Source organism: Ostrea edulis, chromosome 4 (assembly GCF_947568905.1).
Source record: "Ostrea edulis chromosome 4, xbOstEdul1.1, whole genome shotgun sequence".
Lineage (NCBI taxonomy): Eukaryota > Metazoa > Mollusca > Bivalvia > Ostreida > Ostreidae > Ostrea > Ostrea edulis.
Window position 1 is genome coordinate 73,937,312 of NC_079167.1, and position 11,159 is coordinate 73,948,470.

The 11,159-nt window shown below is 39.0% G+C and overlaps 2 protein-coding genes across 2 annotated transcripts in view; both read left to right on the top strand.

Moving 5' to 3' along the window:
* The first annotated feature begins 793 nt into the window (after positions 1-793).
* On the top strand, positions 794-3,083 carry LOC125669954 (uncharacterized). Its single transcript, XM_048904831.2, has 7 exons — positions 794-928; positions 1,144-1,452; positions 1,558-1,719; positions 1,892-2,083; positions 2,168-2,354; positions 2,469-2,674; positions 2,789-3,083. The coding sequence occupies exons 1-7, from the start codon at positions 883-885 to the stop codon at positions 2,941-2,943; spliced, it is 1,257 nt and encodes a 418-aa protein (XP_048760788.2). The 5' UTR covers positions 794-882; the 3' UTR covers positions 2,944-3,083.
* Positions 3,084-10,937: 7,854 nt separating this feature from the next.
* LOC125669145 (uncharacterized) overlaps positions 10,938-11,159 on the top strand; it is a 720-nt gene continuing 498 nt past the window's right edge. The window contains exon 1 of the mRNA XM_048903595.2: positions 10,938-11,159. This exon is cut by the window's right edge and continues 498 nt beyond it. Coding sequence (XP_048759552.2) covers positions 10,938-11,159 — 222 coding nt within the window.

Consider the following 11,159-nt stretch of genomic DNA (forward strand, 5'->3'; position numbering starts at 1 on the left):
ACACTGTTTTTCTTTTCTTCAAATCATGGTTGGGGTGGGGTTGAAATTTGCGATCAAATTTTACAAAATATATGAATATCGGGGGGGGGGGGGTATTTCAAAAACCTTAGTCTCCAGAATAAGATGGTATTAGATATTCATCCATCCTTGCAAATTCCAAGAAACTGAGTACTACCTAATTATTCAGGCTAATTCGCCTCGCCTCGCCGAGTAATACTATTTAATTATTCAATCTCTCACCAGAGGGCGTATTACGCTGCGCTACAACACCTCTGTCAACGTCTGAATGTCAAGATTCTTGGCAAAACTTATTTCTACCTATTGCATTATAAAGTATGATTTTACAAGTTTTAGTGTTAAGCTTAAAATCTTAAGAGTAAGTTCACAAAAACAACGAACTCCATGATTATTCTAGTATTATTGGATGAATGAATATTTATATAAAACCTTTTAATTCGCTCAGGTGTCTCATATTTACCAGCTTCTGCGTTTATATGTTTGATTTGCTTAAATATGATCATTACAGTTTGATATGCTAAGTTAGTTTTAGTACGTTTTGATATGATTTTTAGACGTTGACAGAGGTATCAGTGGCGCGTAGCGGGAACGATAACTCTGGGTAGAGATTGGTGTTTTACATGTATTTATAGTATTTGTTGTAAGCTGATGCGCTGTACTAATTTTAAAAGACAATAAGAATTTTGGACTCCCAAAAACTTAAGTTAATTCCTTGAAATTCCTAGCAGCTAAAATGCATGTGTCATCAATTTTCAACAGCCAATTGTTACGCAGCACGACTTTGGGTAGGTATAAAAGGGCTGAGTGGGTGAGTGCGTGCACTTCGAGACGACAGGTATAATTGGCATCACACGGAAACTAAGCATGGAGTTCTTGAAAGTCCTCGTGGTTTTGATTGTAGTTTTGCACGGTAAGACTTTTTCATGGAAAAACTTTTTGCTTCAACTTTTCCACTGTGAATATTGAGATTGAGAAATGTATCGGCAAGTATTTTCGAGCTCTAGTGAAAGAGATTATACCATTCGAACACGCACAAAGTGGAGTGCACGTAATGCTTGTATATTTGAATAACATGCAGATTATTTCTGTGTTCACATGAACTGTTTTTATCTTATTTTCACACAGTTTCACTATCAAAGCCAGTGAGTTCTGAAGATGAACTACGTGACATTGTCGGAGAACTAGAGAGACTGGCAACAAGCTTAAGACAGTATGTAGTTGACGGTAGAAGGTCCGTGAATTCCATGAGCGGTATCAGACTACTGAGCGGGTCTACGCCAGAATTCCCTATCCCCGGTACCAGACTACTCGGACCTTGGGGGCTCGATAACGACGAACTTGACCCCTCATCTCCAACATACAAATATCTCCATAAAATGTTCGGAAAGCTTCTTAAGCCGTACTTCCGCAATTTCCCAAATGGACCATATTCATGTAAGTTCAATGTGTGAAATACCAAGTTCGCATGGAATGCTTTCAAATAATAGTTGTAAAACTCATTACATTCCAACATTTAATTGACGTTCCTTAAATTTTCAGCGGAGATGCCGTTAACACCACGTAATGTTGTCACAATGCTGAATGCGTGGTATAACGACGCTGACCAAATGATGAAAGAACAGACTTTTGTTAACGTTGCCAGAGAGCTCTTGGATGCCCATTTCCAGTGTGCAACGACAAGAATCAACCAAATGGTTTTCTGTGAGTATAGCTGTAGTCAATTGATATTTGACCCGACCTAAACCGAAATTCTGTAAAATTTTGCAACTTTTAATTTTATTAAGTGCATGGTACTCGTATAAAAGAAATGTTTAATGTACATATACTATGTAAATTTATAAGAACTTTCATGTGTACATTAAACTTTATCCAGATGTTTTCAAGGACCAAGTACGTGCAATGGCCGAGGATGACTGGAAAATTAACACTCGCGTGAGAAAAATTTTGGGAAATTGGATAACGGATAAAACCGTTGTTGACAAAGTCGCCAAGAAAATTGTTATGGCAGCGCATAAACCTGCATACGGGGACATTATGGAGCACATTGAATATTTCCAACTTGATGGTATTTGTAAATTTTTGTTAATACTGTATACAGGTATATTTAGGTAAAAGTGGTTTTACTGTGATCTAAATTACAATGTTTCAGATATCGTGGAATTCCTTGCAAAAATGAAAATGCTCATGTGGAAAGCTGAGCAGGAAAAATGGACACCAGTCGTGTTCGATGAGAAGCTGAACCAACTTTTGAAGGACTATGACACTGTCTTTCAGTGTCCAAGTGTGCATAATCTATGGGAATTCCACCGACAACTTGTTAGCCGTGTTCAACAGAGGTAAGGCTGGAAGTGTGCAATTTTCCTTTTATTGCTAACTGATTTACTAAAGTCGTCATTCTTTATTGATAGAGCGATAACAATGCAACTGAAAATGGCTTAAATTTGTAACAGGTTATCCGAAACCAAACCCTTCGCCGAGACGGAGGCTTGGTTAAAGAAAGTTCTACCCGAATACATGACTGCAGACGCCATAACTGCCATCCTACAAGTATGCAAGAACTACGTTAACTCGGCCATGCTGCACTTCGAACAAATGGAGAACCACGTGACCAGCGGAAATACGGTGGACATCACCAATTTCATGTCCGAATTTCTCGGTAAGGATTTGTATAATGCTAAATACTAGTATGCATAATTGAGCTTACAATCGGTTATAAACCATTGCAGTTTGATTTTTAATGAACTGTAGAATGATAATTTATAAAATGCAGCACCACATCAGCTCCAGTATTTGCAGTCCATCTTTGAATTCCTCAATACTGGTAATATCCGCGACATCATGGAAATGGAACAAATAAGGAACGAAAATATCGGTAACGGACGTTCCAGGGGTAGATGTACAGAATTCAACGGCGAATGTAGATGAGACGAGCGCCTGGACCATATGTATGCGGTTTCGACATGGGATATCCTAACCGTGTGAAAAGAGCTATTCCTTACAAATCATTGACCCATTGTAGTGCTTTCAAAAACTTTGATTTGAAAAATAAAAGATCATACCAAACATTTTTATGCTTATTACTCGGCGAGGCGAATAAGCCTGAATAATTAGTATTACTCGGCATGGCGAGGCGAATAAGCCTGAATAATTAGCAATCTCTACCCAGAATTATCGTTCCCGCTACGCGCTACTGATACCTCTGTCAACGTCTAAAAATCATATCAAAACGTACTAAAACTAACTTAGCATATCAAACTGTAATGATCATATCTAAGCAAATCAAACACTTGTCTGAATTTTATAAACGCAGAAGCTGGTAAATACGAGACACCTGTGCGAATTAAAAGGTTTTATATAAATATTCATTCATCCAATAATACTAGAATAATCATGGAATTCGTTGTTTTTGTGAACTTGCTGTAAGATTTTTAAGCTTAACACTAAAACTTGTAAAATCATATTTTATAATGCAATAGGTAGAAATAAGTTTTGCCAAGAATTGTGACATCAGACGTTGACAGAGGTGTTGTAGCGCAGCGTAATACGCCCTCTGGTGAGAGATTGAATAATTAGATAGTATTACTCGGCGAGTCGAGGCGAATTAGCCTGAATAATTATAGGTAGTACTCAGTTTCTTGGAATTTGCAAAGATGGATGAATATCTAATACCTTTTAATAGTTTGCCATGGATTCCAGTAATCGCATCTAACGGATGTTCTGATAATTGACTTTTTCACCTTATAAAGAATATGTAGAATACAATTGGATTTCTAATTTTGTGTCCGCTTTAAGAGAAAAGATTCCCTTGGGTGTTTTATACAGATTTTTATATATCTATCGTATATAACCTTAGTACTGTCCCCCATGTTCTGCTTTTTAACAATTACTGTATCGCACTTAAACTATTGACGATAGTCGATCTAAATTTTTAAAAGGATTTTTCGCTCGCCTGAGAAAAACACGAGTGAATTTTTCCGCCCGTATGTTAAACTTTTTTACACATATTTTACTATTCTTTACTAGTTGTGGCCACACGTTAATCTAACTCGCTTGCTCATTAAAAAGATGGAACAATCGGGACCTATTTGCTTGAATCCCCTTCACCTTATGCTTTATGGCAAGTTTGAAATTGGCCCTGTGGGAAAGTAGTATTCCTTGTGACAAGACCTTTCCGTGGGTAACAAAAATTTTTACCCTGTGACCTTGACCTTGGGAGTCTGACCTACTTTTTAAAAAATTGACATTGGTCATAACTTCTAAATGGTAAATATTAGAGCTTTCATATTGCACATGACCATATCTTGTGACAAGATCTTTCTACTGGTACCAATGTCCTTGTGACATTGGCCATCTTTGGAATTGGCCATTATCTAGGGCATTTCAATCACATCTTGGTTTTTTTTAAAATTTATTTATTTTCAGATTGCTTTCCACTAATTCTGGATTGTTTGACAATTTGAAAGTTTTAAATTTCAAAATATTGTTGTACATGTCCTCCACTTTTCATAAAATGCGACCATATCAAATTTTTCTGTTGTAGCGTTTAGCATTCCTCCTTAAATGGGAACTCCCATGAATTAGATTTTGAATTTCAATGGATTGCAGAAACATGCTTCAGAAATATGCTGGCATGTTACTCCCCTAGGTCTTCGCTGAACTGGCTATGCTCTTCATTCTGCCACTCCGATTAACAAAACAAAACCAGAAACCAAAGTACACACACTATATATATATATATATATATATATATATATATATATATATATATATACCGTGAGAGAGGGGGTATGAAATACAAAATGGTCAGAACAGGGAATTTTGAAATAAATCGTCAAATGAATATTATTTTTTTGGAAAGTATGATAACTTCAAGACAATACTTCATAAATGGAAAATACCTGAAAGTAGTCACTCTTTTAATGAGGCCCTGCTGGGGCTTGTAGATTCTGGATAAAGGGAGGCAACAACTTAATGCTGACAGTGGTGGATCCAGGAATTGCGGTTATGGGGCGCAACTTTATGAGGCAGGAAATCTAGGGGCCGTCTTGAGGTATCCAGTGGGTCCAGGGCGAAGCCCTGATGGGGGCTCAGGGGTTGAAACTAAGACAATCCGGAAAAAGTTATTCCGGTACCCGCGGCATTTCATTATGTTTTCGTTAGATGGCGCTGTACACCTATAGTATAAATATAAACGAAGCCGCGAAGCCAAGTCAGTTTCCAAGTTGATGCTGAAGAGAGTGGACAGACGGCTGTTAAAAGCGAATAGAAGGTAATTCAGAAATTGAATTAATAAATTCGTTTAAAGCTTTAGACGTGGCTGAACAAGCCTTTCCTAGCTCTAAGTATTTAGTTTTTAAAAACCTGAATTCTAACGCGAGAGCCAAAAGGAGCCGAGCTGCGAGAGCCGGTATCCGATACCTTGAGCTTCAAAGAGCCAGGAGTCCCATTGAGCCGATCGAGCTGTAGGAGCCGATCGCTCAAGAGCATTGTACATAATTGATTAAAGACAAGTAGTCTCCACACTTATCTGTATATTTTGTGTAATCATATATTTGTATATTTTGAAACTGCCAGGTCCTCAGAAAGTTAACTGAGGGGATTCAACCGCTTCTGTATGTAGCATTTGTATAATAGGGTTGCACGTTACAAGTTTTTGGTGGCAGCGGTGGGATCCTACTTGCCAGTACTGTATTTTTTTTTAATGAATTTTTCCTCTTTGTAAATTTGTTTTTATTAATCATGAATCTTGATTAGGTCAATGCTACAATAAGAGAGCTTGAGAGCCAAATTGCCTCATATGAGCTGGAACTTTCACAAAGGAGCCACTCCACACCAGTAAGAACGCCTAGTAGAGATAACCAGATTACAGACTCGGGGTTTGCAACCTCAAAAGCTTTGAATGATGTTGAATTAGACGAACAAATTGGAGCCAGGGGGAAATCTGTAAGATTCGGACAGAACGTCGACACTACAAAAGAGACTAAGATAGATGAATTCGACCTTAGCCCTTACTTAAAAAAGGATGAGCAGGAGACCCCCAGGAGACTTGAAGACCCAGTGCCCAATATAACCTTTAGGAGGAAGCTGAGAGCCTCGTCTCCCAACCCAGGAATACAATACAACACCATTAGGCCTGACCCGAACCCAATTCAACAATTTAAGGGCCGTCAACATGCTCCAATCATAAAACCGGCGACATATGATGGTTCCACGTCATGGATTGATTACAAATCACATTTTGAGGCATGTGCAAAGTTAGGTAACTGGGATGAAACAGAGAAAGAGCTGTATTTGTCTGTTTCCCCGAGAGGAAGTGCTCAAGGCGTTCTTGGGAATTCATCAGAAGGGAAAGAAATGAGCTACAAAGAACTGGTATCTGCATTAAATGATAGATTTGCTCCGCCAGATCAAGTAGATTTGTATAGAGCGCAACTGAGAGAGCGGAGACAGAGAGCGTCAGAATCGTTGCCAGAGCTTGGTCAACAAATCAGACGTCTTATGAACTTGGCATATCCGACAGTACCTGCGGACGTAAAGGAAACTCTTGCTAAGGACCATTTCATTGATGCCTTATCAATTTCCGATATGAGGCTGAGAGAATCAAACAGGCTAGACCCAAAAATTTAAACGAGGCGGTAAAAAATGCAATCGAACTAGAGGCTTTCCTTAAAACTGAAGAAAGATTTAGAGGCATGAATTCAACTTTAAGAGCTGTTGAGCAGGAGACATCTAGGGATGAATTAACAGTGAAGTTGAACGAGGTGAACAATACTGTACCGAATCTTCAAAAGTCGATGACGTCCATTGCCGAAGAGCTCAACGAGCTTAAACAAAAACACAGAGATCGCGGAAAGGACAAATGGACAAAAGAGCCTGAATGGAGGGGAAACGCTACTTGTTATAACTGTGGCAAGAGAGGGCATCTCCAGAAGGAATGTCGCTCTAAACCAAAGCCTCAAAATTACAATGCAAACCAATCAGCGCAGGGGAAAACAAAACAAACAAAAGAGCCCTGCAAAACTAAGTTTCCTGAAAAAGTGGGGAGTACTGGGGATGCCGGTATTTTTGTTAAAGCATCCATCTATGGTTTTGATTTAAATATATTGGTTGACACAGGAGCTACACTGTCTCTTATTGCTAAACATGTAACTATATGATAAACTTCTCGAAGGCAACAACTCTTTGGAAACTTTAAAAAAGGTCAACCAGCCAGTGCTATCAGCAAACAATGACCCTCTTACGACTCATGGGAAACTCAGTGTCCCAATCCTCATTCGTGATATCTTGTATAACACTGAAGTTGTTGTTACAGAGTTAACTATCGATGCTATAATGGGGTTAAACTTTTTGATCAGAAATAAATGTGTTGTCGACTTAAAAACGCAGATTTTGTAAGTTAACGGAAAACCCTCATCTTTGGATAAAGCAGGTCATATTGGATGTTACCGTGTTGCTGTGGCAGACACCATTCACATACCACATAGGTCTCAAACTGTTATGAGTTGTCACGTTTATATATCTGGCAAGGAGACATTGTCAAGAGGTTTGGGAATGATAGAAGGAGATGAAGACTTTTTCAAATCTGAAAGAGGAATAATTGGCAAAGTACTAGTCACATTCCAAAAGTCTGTTCCTTGTCGACTAATGAATCCAAGTCCAGATGTACAGGTCATTCATAGCGGAACTGTCGTCGCACACTTAACACCAGTTGATGACATAGTACAGGGGTTACATAAAGCCCCAACGAAAGAGTTGAAGGAATTACCTGAAGCCCTCAAAGGATTGGTTGATAGGTCGAGCAAGGGACTGAGTCAGCAACAGACCGAAAAATTGAGGTCTTTACTCTGGCAGAATATGGATTTGTTTTCTAAACATGACAAAGATTTTGGAAGAACAGATGTTATAAAACATTCTATAAACACAGGGTCAAAACTACCAATAAGACAGCCTCTTCGGAGAACTCCAGTTCATTGGAAGAACAATATAAACAAGCAGATTGATGAGATGCTCAAGTCAGACGTCATAGAAAAATCAACCAGTCCTTGGGCAGCTGGGGTAGTTATTGTCCGAAAGAAAGATGGAAGCTTTCGCTTTTGTGTGGATTATAGAAGGTTGAACGATGCTACTATCAAAGACGCCTATCCTCTTCCAAGGATAGATGAGTCCTTGGATCATCTTTCAGGGTCCTGCTGGTTTTCAACCCTTGATCTCTCATCGGGATATTGGCAAGTCGAAGTAGATTCCGTGGATAGACCAAAACAGCATTTATTACAAAAAAGGGTTTATATCAGTTCAAGGTGATGCCGTTCGGACTTTGCAATGCTCCGGCGACATTTGAACGGCTTATGGAGACAGTCCTGTGTGGTCTCCAATGGGATATATGTCTTATATATCTGGATGACATTATTGTGTTTAGCAAAACATTTGAAGAAATGACAGAGAATCTAAAGAAGGTCCTTGATCAATTGCAGACAGCTAGGCTCAAATTAAAAGCAAAGAAATGTACTCTTTTTAGAGAGCAAGTTGAATTTCTTGGACATATTATCTCCAAGGCAGTGGTAGCCACATATCCTAAAAAGGTAGATGCTATCAAGCATTGGGTAGAACCGACATCTGTTAAAGAAGTTAGATCATTCATTGGGCTGTGCAGTTACTACCGGCGGTTTGTGAAAGATTTTGGAAGGATTGCAAAATCTTTACACAAGCTAACAAACAAAGATTCAAAGTTTAAGTGGACTGAGGAATGTCAGTCAGCACTTGATCAATTGAAAAGTTGTTTGGTCAATGCACCCATACTCGCTTTCCCCGACTTCAGTAAGCCCTTCATTCTTGATACAGATGCGAGCGACATGGCCATAGGAGCTGTCTTGTCACAGAACCAGGAAGGATCCGAAAGAGTCATAGCGTATGCTAGTCGAACACTCAGCAAAGCAGAGCGAAAATACTGTGTCACCAAGAAAGAGGTATTGGCTGTCGTCTCTTTCGTTAAATATTTTAGGCACTATCTCTATGGGAGGAAATATGTGGTTCGCACTGATCATGGCTCATTACGATGGCTACTGAATTTTAAACAACCGGAAGGCCAACTAGCGTGTTGGATCGAGATTTTGGGCATGTACGAGATGACTGTTGAACATCGCCCTGGCACTCAACATCGGAATGCTGATGCTCTCAGTCGGCGTCCCTGTGGCAAATGTAAGTACGATCCCGATTGGGAGACTCATCTACAGGCCAGAATAGAAATGGAGCCAAACAAAGTCCTTGATGTTTATAGTGGAAATGAAGATAGACCACATAATGATAACGAAGAACTTTCTCTTGCTGAATTGCAGAGTAAGAACCAGGAGATAAGCACAGTGAAACATTGGCTCGAGAATGATAACAAACCAACACAAACTAGTCTTAGTTATGGTGGGGTCATGTCAAAGTCTCTTTGGGCACAAAGAAATATGCTGGAGATAAAAAAGGACTTGCTTTATAGGAAATGGAAAGATGATAAAGGAACTACTCTTCAAGCGATCATTCCATTTCATGACCGATGCAAAGTTCTAGCATACTGTCATAATCACAAAACAGGTGGACATTTAGGAGTTAGGAAGACACTAAGTAAAGTAAGACAAAAATTCTATTGGCCTGGTATGCAAAGAGACGTGAGACATTATATAAAAGGGTGCGAAGTATGCTCCAAATCTAAGGGTCTGACAAAAACACAAAGAGCTCCAATGAAAACACTAGGAGCCGGTATGCCAATGGAAAGGATTGGTATTGATATTGTAGGAGAACTGCCTCGAACAGAGAGAAGCAATCGGTACATAGTTGTCATCTGTGACTATTTCACAAAGTGGGTTGAGGCATTCGCAATGCCAAATATGGAAACAGTTACTATTGCCCAACTGTTGGTTGAACAGGTGATATCACGATTTGGGGTGCCAGGATCTGTGCATTCAGACCAAGGCAAACAGTTTGAAGGGAAAATATTCGCTGAAATGTGTAAAATATTGAATATCAAGAAAACACGTACAAGTCTTTATCACCCAGAATGTGATGGACTCGTCGAAAGGTTTAACAAAACTTTGCTGACGATGTTGAGAACTCTTGTAGACGAGAATCAATCTAACTGGGATGATCTGCTACCTTATGTGTTGATGGCTTATAGATCGGTGGAAAATGAGACCACTGGATATAGCCCCAATTATTTGATGTTGGGAAGAGAGGTTGGTACACCTCTTGATATTGTGTTTGAAATGCCATCATACATAAATGCCATCATACATAAAGGAGATTCCTGCTCAGAAGTGGGTTTGGGAAATTAAAGAAAAAATGGAGCAGGCACATTCCTTTGTGAGGGAAAATTCAATATGTTCCATGCTAAGACAGAAGAGTCTTCATGACACAAAGTTAAGTTGGCAGACATTTCAGAAAGGTGATGAAGTTTACGTGTATTTTCCTCGATACAATATTGGGAAATCTCCTAAGCTTACACAGTTTTGGCGAGGCCCATTCGTTGTAGAGGAGAGATTTTCTGATGTCACATACAAAGTCAATTGTGGTACAAAAGGAAAACCTCAAGTCATACATGTCAATCGTATGAGACTTAAGAATCCTCAAGTGTTGAGAGGGGAAGAAGTATCTTCTTCTAATGTCAAAGATATAGGCACTGATGATATTCAGGAAAAAGAAACTTTGTTGTGGCAGAATAAAAATAACTTAGAATTTGAAAATCGCAGAGAGCGACGAAGACCAAAATATTTCTCAGATTATGTTGTCGACATCTAACTTCGCTGTGTTGTGTTTTTGATAGGAATAGTAATTCCTGTAAATTTTAGTTTATGTTACTGCTTTTATATTTTGATATACATGTACTTTGAAAAACATGCTATTGCCCTTTTCATAAATATGCTTCTGTGTCATTATAGACGATGCCTTTAACCAAGCTCACGCCGAGAAAAGAAGCCAAATGCCCAATGTGTCGATTTAAGAAGTATGGCATGGCGGAAATGACCAGGCACATCACAGAATGTGGGTTAAAGAACCTTGAGAGAAAATACTTCTGTGATAGAGAGGATTGCAACTTTACCACTAATAAGATGGGGAATCTTACAAGACATATGAAGAGACATATTGAGCACGAAGCGCAGAGT

Coding starts and splice junctions, on each gene's coding strand:
- LOC125669954 (XM_048904831.2), top strand. CDS start 883: ATGGAGTTCTTGAAAGTCCTCGTGGTTTTGATTGTAGTTTTGCACG. Junction 1,453..1,557: donor CCCAAATGGACCATATTCAT/GTAAGTTCAATG, acceptor TTAAATTTTCAG/CGGAGATGCCGTTAACACCA. Junction 2,355..2,468: donor GTTAGCCGTGTTCAACAGAG/GTAAGGCTGGAA, acceptor AATTTGTAACAG/GTTATCCGAAACCAAACCCT.